Source organism: Rana temporaria, chromosome 8 (assembly GCF_905171775.1).
Source record: "Rana temporaria chromosome 8, aRanTem1.1, whole genome shotgun sequence".
NCBI classification, from domain to species: Eukaryota; Metazoa; Chordata; class Amphibia; order Anura; family Ranidae; genus Rana; species Rana temporaria.
In genome coordinates, this window is record NC_053496.1 from 6,189,913 (window position 1) to 6,208,280 (window position 18,368).

General features: G+C 46.8%; 1 protein-coding gene across 1 annotated transcript in view; it reads right to left on the minus strand.

Annotated features, from left to right (window-relative positions):
* KCNIP2 (potassium voltage-gated channel interacting protein 2) overlaps positions 1–12,734 on the minus strand; it is a 230,457-nt gene extending 217,723 nt beyond the window's left edge. The window contains exon 1 of the mRNA XM_040361243.1: positions 12,312–12,734. Within this exon, the coding sequence (XP_040217177.1) occupies positions 12,312–12,399 (88 nt within the window). The 5' untranslated portion in view covers positions 12,400–12,734. The remainder of the gene's footprint in view (positions 1–12,311) is intronic.
* Positions 12,735–18,368: the final 5,634 nt, after the last annotated feature.

Below are 18,368 nucleotides of genomic sequence, written 5' to 3' on the forward strand. Positions count from 1 at the left end.
AGAGAGAGAGAGATAGAGAAGAGGAGAGAGAAAATGAGAGCAAAAAAGAGAGAGTGAGAGAGAGAGGTGAAAAGAGGGGAAAGAGAGAGAAGAGGACAGAGAGAAAAGAGAGAGAGGAGGAGAGAAAGAAGGAGAAAGAAAATGAAGAGGAGAGAGGAGAGAGTGAGAGAAAATAGGGGGAGAAAGAAGAGGAGAGAGAAAGAGAGAGGAGGAGAGAGAGAGGTGAGAAGAGGGGAGAAAGGAGAGAGAAAAAGAAGAGGAGAGAGAGAGGGGGAGAGAAAGAGAGAAGAGGAGAGAGAAAGTGAGAGGAGGAGGAGGAGGAGAGAGAGAGAGAAAATAAAAGAGAGAGATAGAGGGAGAGAGAGAAAACAGGATAGAGAGAAGAGGATAGAGAAAATGAGAGCAAAAAAGAGAGAGAGAGAGAGAGAGAGGAGAGGGAAAAGAAGAGGGGAGAGAGAGAGAGAAAGAGAGAAGAGGAGAGAGAGAGAGAGAGAGAGAGAGAGAGAGAAGATGAGAGAGAGAGAGAGAGAGAGAGAAATAAGAGGAGACAGAGAGAATAGAGAAAGAAGGAGAGAGAGAAAAAGAAGAGGACAGAGAGAGAAAGGGGGACAGAGAACGGAAGAAGGAGAGAGAGAGAGAGAGAAGAGGCGAGAGAGAGAGAGAAGAGGAGAGAGAAGAGAGAGGACTGAGAAAAGGAGAGAGAGAACGAAAGAGGGAGAAGGGGAGAGAGAAGAGGAAAGAGAGTGATAAAAAAGAGTAGAGAGAGAAAGAGGAGGAGAGAAATAAGAGAGAGAGAGATAGAGAAGAGGAGAGAGAAAATGAGAGCAAAAAAGAGAGAGTGAGAGAGAGAGGTGAAAAGAGGGGAAAGAGAGAGAAGAGGACAGAGAGAAAAGAGAGAGAGGAGGAGAGAAAGAAGGAGAAAGAAAATGAAGAGGAGAGAGGAGAGAGTGAGAGAAAATAGGGGGAGAAAGAAGAGGAGAGAGAAAGAGAGAGGAGGAGAGAGAGAGGTGAGAAGAGGGGAGAAAGGAGAGAGAAAAAGAAGAGGAGAGAGAGAGGGGGAGAGAAAGAGAGAAGAGGAGAGAGAAAGTGAGAGGAGGAGGAGGAGGAGGAGGAGGAGAGAGAGAGAAAATAAAAGAGAGAGATAGAGGGAGAGAGAGAAAACAGGATAGAGAGAAGAGGATAGAGAAAATGAGAGCAAAAAAGAGAGAGTGAGAGAGGAGAGGGATAAGAAGAGGGGAGAGAGAGAGAGAAAGAGAGAAGAGGAGAGAGAGAGAGAGAAGATGAGAGAGAGAGAGAGAGAGAGAGAGAGAGAGAGAGAGAGAGAAGATGAGAGAGAGAAGAGGGGAGAGAGAGAGAGAGAGAGAGAGAGAGAGAGAGAGAGAGAGAGAGAGAAGAGGAGAGAGAGAAAAGAGGAGAGAGAGAGAGAGAGAGAGAGAGAGAGAGAAGAGGAGAGAGAGAGAAAAGAGGAGAGAGAGAAAAAAGAGGAGAGAGAGAAAAAAGAGGAGAGAGAGAGAAGAGAGAGAGAGAGAAGAGGAGAGAGAGAGAAAAGAGGAGAGAGAGAAAAAAGAGGAGAGAGAGAAAAAAGAGGAGAGAGAGAGAAGAGGAGAGAGAGAGAAGAGAGAGAGAAGAGAGAGAGAAGAGGAGAGAGAAGAGGAGAGAGAGAAGAGGAGAGAGAGAGAGAGAGAGAGAGAGAAGAGAAGAGTAGAGAAGAGAGAGAAGAGGAGAGAGAGAGAGAAGAGGGGAGAGAGAGAGAAGAGAAGAGAGAAAAGCGAGAGAGAAGAGGAGAGAGAGGGGAGAGAGAGAGAAGAGAAGAGAGAGAGAGAAGAGGAGAGAGAGGGGAGAGAGAGAGAGAAGAGAAGAGAGAGAGAGAGAGAAGAGGAGAGAGAGGGGAGAGAGAGAGAGAAGAGAAGAGAGAGAAGCGAGAGAGAAGAGGAGAGAGAGGGGAGAGAGAGAGAAGAGGAAAGAGAGGGGAGAGAGAGAGAGAAGAGAGAGGGGAGAGAGAGAGAAGAGGAGAGAGAGAGAAGAGGAGAGAGAGAGGGAGGTGCTACAAGACCCCAAAGAAAGACAGACAATGAGCCTGTACAGACTGAGCGCCCACAGCCTGGAAATGGAATTAGGGCGGCACAGACAGACCTACAAGCCCAGGGAGAGGAGACTGTGCCAGCAATGTGACCAGGGGGTCCTGGAGGATGAGGCCCAAAGTACTCATCAGTGAGGGACACTCACTTCCAGAAACTCTCAGAGAGAGAGAGGGGAGAGAAAGAAGGACAGATAAAGAGAGAAGAGTAGAGAAACGAGAGAGAGAGAAGAGGAGAGAAAGAGGAAAAAGGGGGGAGAGAAAGGGAGAAGGGGAGAGAGAGAAGAGGAGAGAGAGGGAGAAGGGGAGAGAGAAGAGTGAGAAAAGGAGTAGAGAGAGAAGAGGAAAAGAAAAATAAAGAATATAGGAGAGAGGGAGGAGAGAAAGAAGGAGAGATAACGAGAGAAGAGGAGAGAAATTAGAGAGAGAGAGAGAGAGAGAGAGAGAGGAGGCAAGAGAGAGAGAGAAAGTGGGAGAGAAGGGGAGAGAGAGTGAGAAAAAAGAGGAGTGCAAAAAAAGATGAGAGATAGAGAGAAGAGGAGAGAAATAAGAGAGATAGAGAGAAGGGGAGAGAGAAGAGGAGAGAAATAAGAGAGAGAGAGAGAGAGAGAGACAGGGGAGAGAGGAGAGAGAGAGAGAAGAGGAGAGAGAGAAGAGGAGAGAGAGATAGAAGAGGGGAGATAGAGAGAAGGGTAGAGAAAAGAAAGAGAATAGAGGAGAAAAAAGAGAGAGAGGGAGGAGGAGCGAAAGGAAAGAGAGAATGAGATAGAAATAGGAGAGAAAAGGAGAGAGCGAGCGGGAGAGGAGAAAAAGAGAGAAGGGGGTATAAAGCGAGAGAGGCAAAGAAGAGGAGAGAGAGAGAGAGAAAAGGAGGAAAAAAGAGAGTGAGAAAGAGAGACAAAAGAGGAGAAATAGGGAGAGAGACAGTAAGAGAGAGAAAAAGAAAGATAGAAAGAGAAGTCTATATCATATGATAAACTCATGGCTGGCGGTGGGAGGAGCATACAACAGGGAAAGGAAAGGTGAGCCACTTCTTCGGCAACTCTTCCTTCATGACCATATTACTGAGTTCATATACATTGTAGAAAAATCTAGAAAAAGCTGATCATTGTAAGCAGGGCCGTGACAACGGGTGGGCAGAAGGGTCGGCTGCCCTGGGCGCAGCGTGTATTGTAGGGATGGGGGCGCCGCAAGTTCCTTCTACTAGAAGGCTGACAGGAGTAGTGACAGCGGCATCATTACGTCTGTCAGCCCAGTGCTGGTGGAGGCAAGGAGAGGAGGAGAGAGCTGGGAGGAGGTGCAGGCTGTGCTCTCTCTCCCCCACCTCCTTATAAGCTTGCAGATAATGAAGGGGGGGGGGTGCAGGCTGTGTTCTCTCTCTTCCCTACCTCCTTATAAGCTTGCAGATAATGAAGGGGGGGGGGTGCAGGCTGTGCTCTCTCTCCCTTACCTCCTTATAAGCTTGCACATAATGAAGGGGAGGGGGTGCAGGCTGTGCTCTCTCTCTCTCTCTCTTACCTCCTTATAAGCTTGCACAAAATGAAGGGGGTGCTGGCTGTGCTCTTTCTCCCCGCCTATTTATAAGCTTGCACATAATGAAGGGGGGGGGGTGCAGGCTGTGCTCTCTCTCTCCCCTACCTCCTTATAATCTCGCACATAATAAAGGGGGGGGGGGTTGGTTGAATTTGGCCAAAGCTAAATGTAACTAAAGTTTCTCTTTCACAAAGGAGCAGATCTGAGATGTTCATTGTTGGGGTTTACAGCCTGGTTCAGACCAAACCCGCTGCAGTCTAAGAAAATGGAAGTCTCAGTTTCAGGAAAATCAATGAAGAGCTTAAATAGCGCTGACGGATCCAGGAACCGGCCCTACAGAAGAGCAACGCTTTGCAGGTATACAGCAGCTATTTATAATTGCTTACAATGTTCTTTTCTGGATCTCCCGACCTCTCCGGGGCCAGCGGGGGGAACGGCCAGCTTGGGGGATGCTGCCTATCCAGCCAATGACTGGACCCCTCAAACACAGGCTGGAGCGCAGGTTCCGGCAATCGCTGGCGGCCGTACAATATTACATCTGTGGGTGGCGCCAAACTTGTTGTAGAACTGCAAGGATTAGGAAAATGTCACCTAGGTTGTATATGACCCAACTGCTGAGGCACTACAAGTCCCGGCAATTCCTGACTGATAACACACATAGAACGAAGACCTGAGAGATCAGAGATATCACAAACCTGGGGCTCATAATCACCCATGGAAGCTACAGGAGATGGTCAGAGACTATGAGTGTGCTACAAGAGATGGTCAGAGACTACGAGTATTCTACAAGAGATGGTCAGAGACTACATGTATTCTACAAGAGATGGTCAGAGACCACGTGTATTCTACAAGAGATGGTCAGAGACTATGAGTATTCTACAAGAGGTGGTCAGAGACTACGAGTATTCTACAAGAGATGGTCAGAGACTACGAGTATTCTACAAGAGATGGTCAGAGACTATGAGTGTGCTACAAGAGATGGTCAGAGACTACGTGTATTCTACAAGAGATGGTCAGAGACTACGTGTATTCTACAAGAGATGGTCAGAGATTACATGTATTCTACAAGAGATGGTCAGAGACTACGAGTATTCTACAAGAGATAGTCAGAGACTACAAGTATTCCCACAAGAGATGGTCAGAGACTACTTGTATTCTACAAGAGATGGTCAGAGACTATGAGTATTCTACAAGAGATGGTCAGAGACTATGAGTATTCTACAAGAGATGGTCAGAGACTACGAGTATTCTACAAGAGATGGTCAGAGACTATGAGTATTCTACAAGAGATGGTCAGAGACTATGAGTATTCTACAAGAGATGGTCAGAGACTACGAGTATTCTAAAAGAGATGGTCAGAGACTACTTGTATTCTACAAGAGATGGTCAGAGACTATGAGTATTCTACAAGAGATGGTCAGAGACTACGAGTATTCTACAAGAGATGGTCAGAGACTACGAGTATTCTAAAAGAGATGGTCAGAGACTACTTGTATTCTACAAGAGATGGTCAGAGACTATGAGTGTGCTACAAGAGATGGTCAGAGACTATGAGTATTCTACAAGAGATGGTCAGAGACTATGAGTATTCTACAAGAGATGGTCAGAGACTACGAGTATTCTACAAGAGATGGTCAGAGACTATGAGTATTCTACAAGAGATGGTCAGAGACTATGAGTATTCTACAAGAGATGGTCAGAGACTACGAGTATTCTAAAAGAGATGGTCAGAGACTACTTGTATTCTACAAGAGATGGTCAGAGACTATGAGTATTCTACAAGAGATGGTCAGAGACTACGAGTATTCTACAAGAGATGGTCAGAGACTACGAGTATTCTAAAAGAGATGGTCAGAGACTACTTGTATTCTACAAGAGATGGTCAGAGACTATGAGTGTGCTACAAGAGATGGTCAGAGACTATGAGTATTCTACAAGAGATGGTCAGAGACTACGAGTATTCTACAAGAGATGGTCAGAGACTACGAGTATTCTAAAAGAGATGGTCAGAGACTACTTGTATTCTACAAGAGATGGTCAGAGACTACTTGTATTCTACAAGAGATGGTCAGAGACTATGAGTGTGCTACAAGAGATGGTCAGAGACTACGTGTATTCTACAAGAGATGGTCATAGACTACGTGTATGCTACAAGAGATAGTCAGAGACTACGAGTATTCTACAAGAGATGGTCAGAGAGTACATGTATTCTACAAGAGATGGTCAGAGACTACTTGTATTCTACAAGAGATGGTCAGAGACTATGAGTATTCTACAAGAGATGGTCAGAGACTACGTGTATGCTACAAGAGATGGTCAGAGACTACTTGTATTCTACAAGAGATGGTCAGAGACTACTTGTATTCTACAAGAGATGGTCAGAGACTACGAGTATTCTAAAAGAGATGGTCAGAGACTACTTGTATTCTACAAGAGATGGTCAGAGACTATGAGTATTCTACAAGAGATGGTCAGAGACTACGAGTATTCTACAAGAGATGGTCAGAGACTACGAGTATTCTACAAGACATGGTCAGAGACTATGAGTATTCTACAAGAGATGGTCAGAGACTATGAGTATTCTACAAGAGATGGTCAGAGACTACGAGTATGCTACAAGAGATGATCAGAGACTACGTGTATTCTACAAGAGATGGTCAGAGACTACGAGTATTCTACAAGAGATGGTCAGAGACTACGTGTATGCTACAAGAGATGGTCAGAGACTATGTGTATGCTACAAGAGATGGTCAGAGACTACTTGTATTCTACAAGAGATGGTCAGAGACTACTTGTATTCTACCAGAGATGGTCAGAGACTACGAGTATTCTACCAGAGATGGTCAGAGACTACGAGTATTCTAAAAGAGATGGTCAGAGACTATGAGTATTCTACAAGAGATGGTCAGAGACTACGTGTATTCTACAAGAGATGGTCAGAGACTACGAGTATTCTACAAGAGATGGTCAGAGACTACTTGTATTCTACAAGAGATGATCAGAGACTACTTGTATTCTACAAGAGATGGTCAGAGAGTACGAGTATTCTACAAGAGATGGTTAGAGACTACATGTATTCTACAAGAGATGGTCAGAGACTACGAGTATTCTACAAGAGATGGTCAGAGACTACGAGTATTCCAAAAGAGATGGTCAGAGACTACGAGTATTCTACAAGAGATGATCAGAGACTACGAGTATTCTACAAGAGATGGTGAGAGACTAGGAGTATTCTACAAGAGATAGTCAAAGACTACGAGTATTCTACAAGAGAGGGTCAGAGACTACAAGTGTGCTACAAGAGAGGGTCAGAGACTATGAGTATTCTACAAGAGATGGTCAGAGAGTACATGTATTCTACAAGAGATGGTCAGAGACTATGAGTATTCTACAAGAGAGGGTCAGAGACTACAAGTGTGCTACAAGAGAGGGTCAGAGACTACGAGTGTGCTACAAGAGGTGGTCAGAGAGTATCAGTATTTTACAAAAGAGGGTCAGAGACTATGTGTATTCTACAAGAGATGGTCAGAGACTACAAGTATGCAGCAAAAAATGGTCATAGAGATCAAGTATGGTACAAGAGATGGTCAGAGACTATGAGTATGCTACAAGAAAAGGTCAGAGACTATGAGTATGCTACAAGAAAAGGTCAGAGACTATAATAATAATACAATAATGCTACTAGAGATGGTCAGAGACTATTTGTATTCTACTAGAGAGGGTCAGAGACTATAATAATGCTACTAGAGATGGTCAGAGACTACGAGTATTCTACAAGAGATGGTCAGAGACTATGAGTATGCTACAAGAGATGGTCAGAGACTATGAGTATGCTACAAAAGAGGGTCAGAGACTACAAGTATGCTACAAGAGAGGGTCAGAGACTACAAGTATGCTACAAGAGATGGTCAGAGACTACAAGTATTCTACAAGAGATGGTCAGAGACTATAAGAATGCTACAAGAGATGGTCAGAGACTAGAAGTATGCAGCAAAAAATGATCATAGAGATCAAGTACGGTACAAGAGAGGGTCAGAGACTACGTGTATGCTACAAGAGACAGTCAGAGACTGATCACATGTTATAGGAGCCAAAGACTTCAGACACAGACTGAAGGATGCAGCAGGGGCCCCTGGGGAAGCACAAAGGGTGCTTAAAGGGCCCCCCTGTGTGGCCCCTGGCCCGCTGGTTGGGCACCAGAAGCATTCATGATACATTTTATATCCCTCTTAGTCTCAGATATAATAAATACTTTTTACACAGCAGTCACACAAATCCAGGAGTTTCTATAAATGATACATTGTATCTTCTCATCACACAAAGTATAAATATTTATTATTTTGATACATTTTCTATACTTTATGGAGATAAAAAATCTCCCACAACATTCTCCTCGCCCTCGGTATTTATTATCCTCATCGGGTTTCTATCACTCCTTGTTGTTGTTTTGTATTCTCTGTTTTTTATATATATTGATACATTTTATTATAAACTTCTCTTTATACACAAATCTTTTCTATGATTGATACATTTTATAATCTCACACTATAGACACAAATTGTAGATATTCATTATTTCCTAAGCGACACATTTCATCCACTCGTTAGGCGTTATCCACTCGTTAGCCTCGTTTATTGCCCTCCTTTCCCTCGCGGGGCTTTTTAGACTTATTGGTTTGAGATTTTTTTTTTTTTTTTTTACGCCTAATGTACTTTTACGAGCTCCGCAAATGAAATCCATTTATCTTTGCTTCATTCCTCGCCAGGTTTATGGAATCTCTGCGAGGCATACCTCCTGACGAAAGCGCACGTAACCCTCGAAACCCGTCGGCGAGACAACTCTCTGTAGGCACCAATGACATATTCCGGACCGATCCCTACGGGCTCGCCAATCCACATCCTTCCACCCCACGTTGCCACATGACATACATGGACAGACCAGAACTAGACGGGTGCAGTAACCCCTAGCAACCTGTTCTCGTTCTGCTGCAATCAGGAGAACTGGCCCGTGGCTCTCGATTGGCTGTTATGGGATTGTAGGCGGCGGTTTTAATAAATGGATGTTTATACTTAGATCGGGGATTACATGTCGGCACCTTCATGTTAGTAAAGTGCGGTAACCCCTAGCAACCCGGATTTCGCTCTTTTTGCAATCGGTGGAACAAACAATGAAAATCTTGGTTGGTTGCTACAGGTAAAATCAGCGCACCCCCCTTGCGCACAAGTTTATTAGGGTGTGCCCAGGCACGCTCAGCACACCCCGCTTGCGCACAAGTTTATTAGGGTGTGCCCGGGCACGCTCGGCACACCCCCCTCGCGCACAAGCTTATTATGGTGTGCCCAGGCACGCTCGGCACACCCCCCTTGCGCACAAGTTTATTAGGGTGTGCCCAGGCACACTCGGAACACCCCCCCTTGCGCACAAGTTTATTAGGGTGTGCCCAGGCACACTCGGCACGCCCCCCTTGCGCACAAGTTTATTAGGGTGTGCCCGGGCACACTCGGCACCCCCCCCTTGCGCACAAGTTTATTAGGGTGTGCCCAGGCACACTCGGAACACCCCCCCTTGCGCACAAGTTTATTAGGGTGTGCCCGGGCACGCTCGGCGCACCCCCCTCGCGCACAAGTTTATTAGGGTGTGCCCGGGCACGCTCGGCACGCCCCCCTTGCGCACACGTTTATTAGGGTGTGCCCGGGCACGCTCGGCACACCCCCCTCGCGCACAAGTTTATTAGGGTGTGCCCGGGCACGCTCGGCGCACCCCCCTCGCGCACAAGTTTATTAGGGTGTGCCCGGGCACGCTCGGCGCACCCCCCTTGCGTTCAAGTTTATTAGGGTGTGCCCGGGCACACTCGGCACACCCCCCTTGCGCACAAGTTTATTAGGGTGTGCCCGGGCACGCTCGGCACACCCCCCTTGCGCACAAGTTTATTAGGGTGTGCCCGGGCACGCTTGGCACACCCCGCTTGCGCACAAGTCTATTAGGGTGTGCCCGGGCACGCTCGGCACAACCCCCTTGCGCACAAGTTTATTAGGGTGTGCCCGGGCACACTCGGCACACCCCGCTTGCGCACAAGTTTATTAGGGTGTGCCCGGGCATGCTCGGCGCACCCCCCTTGCGCACAGGTTTATTAGGGTGTGCCCGGGAACACTCGGCACACTCCCCTTGCGCACAAGTTTATTAGGGTGTGCCCGGGCACGCGCGGCACGCCCCCCTTGCGCACAAGTTTATTAGGGTGTGCCCGGGCACGCTCGGCACGCCCCCCTTGCGCACAAGTTTATTAGGGTGTGCCCGGGCACGCTCGGCACACCCCCCTCGTGCACAAGTTTATTAGGGTGTGCCCGGGCACGCTCGGCGCACAAGTTTATTAGGGTGTGCCCGGGCACGCTCGGCACGCCCCCTTGCGCACAAGTTTATTAGGGGGTGCCCGGGCACACTCGGCACGCCCCCCTTGCGCACAAGTTTATTAGGGTGTGCCCGGGCACACTCGGCACCCCCCCCCTTGCGCACAAGTTTATTAGGGTGTGGCCGGGCACGCTCGGCGCACCCCCCTCACGCACAAGTTTATTAGGGTGTGCCCGGGCACGCTCGGCACACCCCCCTTGCGCACGCCTATGCTTATTATACATAAAAGCAGTGGAGTTAAGTAACCCGTAGCAACCAATCAAGCTTCATTATCCGTTCTTACAGGTTAGGGGGGGGGGGGGGGGGAGATGGCCAATCTGCACCGAGCCTATCACCTTTGGCTTTTCCCGGTAACCCCTAGTAACCGGATTTCGCTCATTTTACAATTGGTTGGTTGCTACAGGTTACCAGCAAAGCCAAAGGTGATAAGCTCAGTGCAGATTGGCCAAAAGGGCAGCAGTAACCCCTAGCAACTAGATTTCTATTGCCGTCAGGAGAAGTGATGGTGGATCTTGATAGGTTGATATGGGTTACTGCACCCCACTGCTTTAATATGCAGTGCCATGATGGCAGCGGTAACCTGTAGCAACCAGGCCTTCCTCTATTGCACTTGAGAGACCTGGTGACGGATCTTGATAGGTTGCTATGGGTTGCTGAACTTCACTGCTGTCATGTTTAATAAGCAGGAGCCAAAAGGACATCGGTAACCCTTAGCAACCAGATCTCTATTGTAGTCGGGAGACCTAATGAAGGATCTCTATTGCCGTCGGGAGAAGTGATGATGGATCTTGATAGGTTGCTATGGGTTTTTGCACCCCACTGCTGTCATGTTTAATAAACAAAAGCCAAAAAGGACACCAGTAATCCTTAGCAACCAGATCTCTATTGCAGTCGGGAGGTCAGATGAAAGATCTTGATTGGTTGCTATGGGTTACTTTACCCCACTGCTGTCATAAGCAGGAGCCATAAGGACATTGGTAACCCTTAGCAACCAGATCTCTATTGCAGTCGGGAGACCTAATAAAGGATCTCTATTGCTGTCAATGAGAAGTGATGACGGATGGGTTGCTATGGGATACTGCACCCTACTGCTTTAATATGCAGGGCCATGATGGCAGCGGTAACCCTTAGCAACCAGGTCTCTATTGCAGTCGGGAGACCTAATGAAGGATCTTGATTGGTTGCTATGAGTTGCTGCACCCCGACTGCTGTCACGTTTAATAAGTCGAGTCATAAGGGCAGAGGTAACCCTTAGCAACCAAATCTCTATTGCAGTCAGGAGAAGTGATGATGGATCTTCATAGGTTGCTATGGGTTACTGCGCCCCACTGCTTTAATATGCAGCGCCATGATGACAGCAGTATCCCTTAGCAACCAGATCTCCATTGCAGTCGGGAGACCTAAGGAAGGATCTTGATTGGTTGCTATGGGTTGCTGCACCCCGACTGCTGTCACGTTTAATAAGTCGAGTCATAAGGGCAGGGGTAACCCTTAGCAACCAGATCTCTATTGCAGTCGGGAGACCTAATGAAGGATCTTGATTGGTTGCCATGGGTTACTGCACCCCACTGCTTTAACATGCAGTGCCATGATGGCAGCAGTAACCCTTAGCAACCAGATCTCTATTGCAGTCGGCAGACCTAAGGAAGGATCTTGATTGGTTGCTATGGGTTGCTACACCCCGACTGCTGTCATGTTTAAAAAGTCGAGTCATAAGGGCAGCGGTAACCCTTAGCAACCAGATCTCTATTGCAGTCCGGAGACCTAACGAAGGATCTTGATTGGTTGCCATGGGTTACTGCACCCAACAGCTTTAATGTTTATTAAGCAAGCCCACGATGGCAGCAGTAACCCCTAGCAACCAGATCTCGCTCTACTGCCATCGGCAGAACAAACAATGAACCTCGTTGGTTGCTACGGGTTACCGGCAAAGCCAAAGGTAACAAGCTTGGTGCAGATTGCCCCCCCCCCCCCCAATAAGCAGAGTGTGCACACCATCCCTGCTCCCCTGCACTGCAACATGGAGCAGCAAGCAGTGTAAACCCCCCTCCCCCCCCCCCGGACATGCACACCGCATTGACTCTCTAGGAACCAACCGGGCCCCTGCAGCGAACGTTCTCCGCAAAGGTCCCCCCCCCCCAGGGGAGAAACCGAACACTGAAAGTCCCCCTCTGTCATCAGACCCCATTGTCAGGACACAAAAGGCTCAACAATGCATTCTATATGGAGAGGGGGGGGCAAGAACCCCCCTGGCCCCCCCCCCCCCCATTACCTCCCCCAGCCCTCTTTTGCCTACCTTCCGGCAGGGTCCCGGTCACCAAATGGTAAAAATAGCGAGCAACTTTACTCAGCTGCCTCTTGCATCTCCTGTGACATCGGCTCATCTTGGGTTTTCCTCCCCCCCGGGGTGGAAGAGCGAGGAGGACGAGGAGGACGGTCGCCTTGCACGCCGTGTAATGATCTCGCCGGGTGGCTCGGAAACGCTCGCGAAAAGCGACTCTTATTACTGAGAGAGGCGGAGAAGGACGAAGCCGGAGTCGGCTCTCCAGGAATTAGTTAGAAAGCAGCCGAGGCATCTTCTTCTTCTCTCCGGAGAACGAGGTTCACACCTTTAAGGGAAGCGTCCTCCGGCGGCGGCGGCGGCAGGGGCGGCGGAATCACTTATCAAGACAAACAGGCGTGGAGCTATTATATTCTTCTTTTATCTTCTTTTTTTTATCTTCTTCTTTTTGTATCTTCTTCTTTTTGTATCTTCTTCTTTTTGTATCTTCTTCTTTTTTATCTTCTTCTTTTTTATCTTCTTTTTTATCTTCTTCTTTTTTATCTTCTTCTTTTTGTATCTTCTTCTTTTTTAATCTTCTTCTTTTTTATATTTTTTTTTTTTTTATAAGTTCTATCGCATAAAAAAAAAAATTAAAAACAATACTAAATCCAACAGCGTGAGAAAAAAAAAATACAAATAAAAAAATAAAAAAATTAAAGCGATCGTTAATTTTCACGTCCGGCGGCTATTTTCAGCGGCGCGCGTTATTACAACTTCCATGTGACGAGCTTCTTCTTCTCCTTCCTCCCGACTCGCAGGAGAAGCTTTGCGATGCTCGGGAACCGCCAAGCGTATGTCGCCGCTTCCCCGGGTGCTGGGAACTGTGGAGGTGAATACTGGGGGGGGGGGGGGGTTGGCATGACAACCACAGACTCTATGGAGCCTGGGCAACCAATCGCAAGTGACTTGCAGGATGCTGAATCGGAAAGAAAGAAAAAAAAAAAGGGAAGAGGGTGCCGCCAATGTTTTTTTTTTTGTAAATGGAAGGAGGCAAAAGTTTTTTTTTTTTTTTGAAAGATCCGAGCTGCTGCCAAGAGTTCCCTTCACTGGAACTAAGGGGGCGGCAAACCATCTACTCGTGGCCAACTCCCCCCCCTTTCCCAATCGATTGGTTACCACCCCCATCAGCCCCCCACTTACCCCATCTAGGTTCGCAGGCAGCACTTCCTCCTCCTTGGCTTCAGCAGCTTCCCCCTGGGTCTGCTCCATCCTCTAGGCGTCCAATAAGATCGCCTGTCCTTTCAGTCAGTCGGGTGACGGATCTCGGGACCCGCTTCCTGATTGGCCAGGAGGAGGATTAGTGTGAATAACTATTCGCTATTGTCAAACAACTGGGTGGACTCGGGGCGCAGTGCGCATGAAACCCATGTGTCCAGCGTCCTTAGGGTGGCCACATTTCCAAAGTGCCATTCAGAGACACACCCCCCTTCTCTCACCGTCCCCCAAAAAAACATGAGGGGGCGGGGGGTAATGTAGTCTCGGGGTTGATGGGGAATTTGGCGGTGGGTTATTTGTCAGGTGAATGCGCCACTTGCCACCAGATGCAGTGCCGCTTGCCACCCATAGCCTGCCACCAGATGCAGTGCTGCTTGCCACCCATAGCCTGCCACCAGATGCAGTGCTGCTTGCCACCCATAGCTTGCCACCAGATGCAGTGCCGCTTGCCACCCATAGCCTGCCACCAGATGCAGTGCCGCTTGCTACCAGATGCAGTGTCGCTTGACACCCATAGCCTGCCACCAGATGCAGTGCTGCTTGCCACCCATAGCCTGCCACCAGATGCAGTGCTGCTTGCCACCCATAGCTTGCCACCAGATGCAGTGCCGCTTGCCACCAGATGCAGTGCCGCTTGCTACCAGATGCAGTGTCGCTTGACACCCATAGCCTGCCACCAGATGCAGTGCCGCTTGCCACCCATAGCCTGCCACCAGATGCAGTGCCGCTTGCCACCCATAGCCTGCCACCAGATACAGTGCCGCTTTCCACCCATAGCCTGCCACCAGGCTATTATTTTAAATTCACATATAATTTCTATATTATAAAATAGTAATCTGCATTCATTTTGTAAGAGCTCAAATCGTACCGCAAAGGTATCGGTACTCGTACTTCCCGGTAAAAATATGGTATTAGTGCAAAACTATTTTTTTTTATTATTATTAATAATATACTTTTATTTAATATTTTATTATTAATATTATTATTATTATTATTATTATTATTATTATTATTATTATTATTAATAATATTATTTTAATATTTTATTTAATATTATTCATTTAATATTATGAATTATTATTCTCAATATTATTTTGTCAATATCATGATCTGCATTCACTTCCATTGATTAGGTTATTAATATTCAAGTGTGTAAAAAAAACGAAGGTTAACGCTGCGCTAGAAATAAAATAAAAAAATGAAAATAAAAGAAACCTATAAATTAATAATAGTGTACAAATTATATTCAAGTGCTCATGAAGAAAAGACGGTGATCTTATTGTTTTGTCGATTTAGCGCTTCCGCATTAGGAGGTCAGGAAACAAAAAAAAGGCGAGTCAGCTTCCGTCAGCAGTTTGTGAAAATAAACAAAAAAAGACAGCAAATAATCAAAAAAATATTTTATTAATAAAATTTGTTTTTAATTCATCATTATTTTAAATTCACATTTAATTTCTATATTATAAAATAGTAATCTGCATTAGTTTTGTAAGAGCTCAAATCGTATCGGTACTCGTACTTCCCGGTAAAAATCTGGTATTAGTACAAAACTATTTTTTTATTATTATTATTATTATTATTATTAATAATAATAATATACTTTTATTTAATATTTTATTATTAATATTATTTTAATATTTTATTTAATATTATTCACTTAATATTATAAATTATTATTCTCAATATTATTTTGTCAATATCATGATCTGCATTCACTTCCATTGATTAGGTGATTAATATTCAAGTGTGTAAAAAAAACAAAGGTTAACGCTGCGCTAGAAAAAAAAATGATAATAAAAAAAAAACTATAAATTAATAATAGTGTACAAATTATATTCAAGTGCTCGTGAAGAAAAGCCGGAGATCTTATTGTTTTGTCGATTTAGCGCTTCCGCATTAGGAGGTCAGGAAACATAAATGGCGAGTCAGCTTCCGTCAGCAGTTTGTGAAAATATTCATATATAAAATATACAGCGGAACCCCTGGTTTAAGAGTAACTTGGTTTGAGAGCGTTTTGATTTGCAAGCAACTTTTGTTTTTTTAATTCTGACTCACAAGTGTTGACTCACAAGTCGAGCAGAATTCAAGCTAAATAGGCCTGCAATACCTCATTTGGCCTGAGGTACAGGGGGGGGGGCGGAGGAGCTGAGCACAGCCGAAAATAGGCCTGCAGTACCTCATTTGGCCTGAAATACAAGGGGGGCGGAGGAGCCAAGCAGAGCTGAAAATAGGCCTGCAGTACCTCATTTGGCCTGGGGTACGGGGGCGCAGGAGCAGAGAAAAGCCGAACATCGGCCTGCAGCACCTCATTTGGCCTGAGGTACGGGGGCGCAGCTGAGGTGTCATCAGTAATTCTGACTCGGTTTGCGAGTGTTGACTCACAAGTCGAGCAGAATTCAAGCTAAATAGGCCTGCAATACCTCATTTGGCCTGAGGTACAGGGGGGGCGGAGGAGCCAAGCAGAGCCGAAAATAGGCCTGCAGTACCTCATTTGGCCTGAGGTACAGGGGGGGGTGGAGGAGCCAAGCAGAACCGAAAATAGGCCCGCAGTACCTCATTTGGCCTGGGGTACGGGGGAGCAGGAGCCGAGAAAAGCCGAACATTGGTCTTCAGCACCTCATTTGGCCTGAGGTACGGGGGCGCAGCTGAGGTGTCATCAGTAATTCTGACTCGGTTTGCGAGTGTTGACTCACAAGACGAGCAGAATTCAAGCTAAATAGGCCTGCAGTACCTCATTTGGCCTGAGGTACAGGGGGGCGGAGGAGCCAAGCAGAGCCGAAAATAGGCCTGCAGTACCTCATTAGGCCTGAGGTACAAGGGGGGGGGGCGGAGGAGCCAAGCAGAGCCGAAAATAGGCCTGCAGTACCTCATTTGGCCTGAGGTACAGGGGGGGCAGAGGAGCCAAGCAGAGCCGAAAATAGGCCTACAGTACCTCATTTGGCCTGGGGTACGGGGGCGCAGGAGCCGAGAAAAGCCGAACATTGGCCTGCAGCACCTCATTTGGCCTGAGGTACTGGGGCGTAGCTGAGGTGTCATCAGGCCTTTTTGGCTGTTTTCGGCGCTCTCTGGCACCCCCCCCCACCTCTGGCCGCATTCGGTATTGCATCCCATTGAAGTCATTGCGGAACAAATCATTTTTGTTTCCATTAACTTCAATGGGAAAACTCGCTTTGATAAGTGGCTCAGTGGCTGTAATTGATAGCGAATGAGGAGGCAGAGTCCCCAGAGAGCCGAGGCACATCGCTGGATTGGGTTTAGGTAAGGATTAGGGTGGGTTGGGGACGGGGGGTTTAGGGGGCGTAATGCAGGGTGCAGGGGCTCCACGACCCCCCCCCCCCTAATCCATGCATCTGGCCCCCTAATCTACATGCAGGGCGCCGGACACATGAATTCCAATGGCGGGGTGTTTTTTTTTTTAAAGCTCATGATTAAAGCCAGAGGCTCTAATAGGCTTCAAAAAAGGGTGCGCTCGGGGCGCAGAGCACTGCGCCCTGAGCCCACCAAGTTGTGTGACAATAGTGAATTAGGCCAATCAGGAAGCAGGTCCTGAGACCCGTCACCTGATTGGTCAAGAGGAGAAGCAATCCTTTTGGCCGCCGAGGAGGAGGAGATGCTAGGGAAGCCGCCATGAAGCACCAGAAGGAGGAGACGCTGCCTGCAAGCAATAGGAGGGGCTGGTGGACGACCGGAAGAAGGGGGTTAGGGGGGTGCATGAGACCGACCTGATCAGACCAACGGGGGGGGGGGGGGTTTGGCGCTGGGTGGATTGTTTGCGCCCCCCGTCCAAAAAAATATACCACCAGCTACTACTGCAGAGAATTATTTTTTACCATAGAATGAAATTTCAGCCTTTGCAACAACTTTTACCCCTTTATGCCCCAAAACCTCCCGACCCGTGACGAGATTTCAGATGCCAGGGAGGCGGGGTTTATGATCATGTGACTGCCGTGATTGCCAGTCATGGCGGTCACAAGATCACAGAGTTCCTGATTGCAAGAAGAGGTCGGGAGTTTTCCATTAGCCACCGGTAACTGTGCCAGGAGCGCACAGGGCGGGCGATTTCGGGACAGTCGTGTCTCAGCGCCAAGGCCCCCCCCTGCTGGGGTGTGGGGGCAATAAAAGCAAGCGGTTTATATGCAGTTTTGCTGATTCTTGCTGATTCTTAATTCTTGTTGATTCTTGATTCTTGCTGATTCTTGAATCGTGCTGATTCTTTATTCATGCTGATTCTTGATGCTTGCTGATTCTTAATTCTTGCTGATTCTTAATGCTTGCTGATTCTTAATTCTTGCTGATTCTTGATTCATGCTGATTCTTGCTAATTCCTGATTCTTGATTCTTGCTGATTCTTAATTCTTGCTGATTCTTAATTCTTGCTGATTCTTGATTCTTGATGATTCTTAATTCTTGCTGATTCTTGATGCTTGCTGATTCTTGATTCTTGCTGATTCTTGATGCTTGCTGATTCTTGATTCTTGCTGATTCTTGATGCTTGCTGATTCTTGATTCTTGCCGATTCTTGATCCATGCTGATTTTTGATTCTTGCTGATTTTTCATTCTTGATTCTAGCTGATTCTTGATGATTCTTGATTCTTGCCGATTCTTGATTCTTGCTGATTCTTGATTCTTGCTGATTTTTCATTCTTGATGATTCTTGATTCTTGCCGATTCTTGATTCTTGATGATTCTTGATGATTTTTCATTCTTGATTCTTGCTGATTCTTGCTGATTTTTCATTCTTGATTCTAGCTGATTCTTGCTGATTCTTGATTCTTGCCGATTCTTGATTCTTGCTGATTCTTGATTCTTGCTGA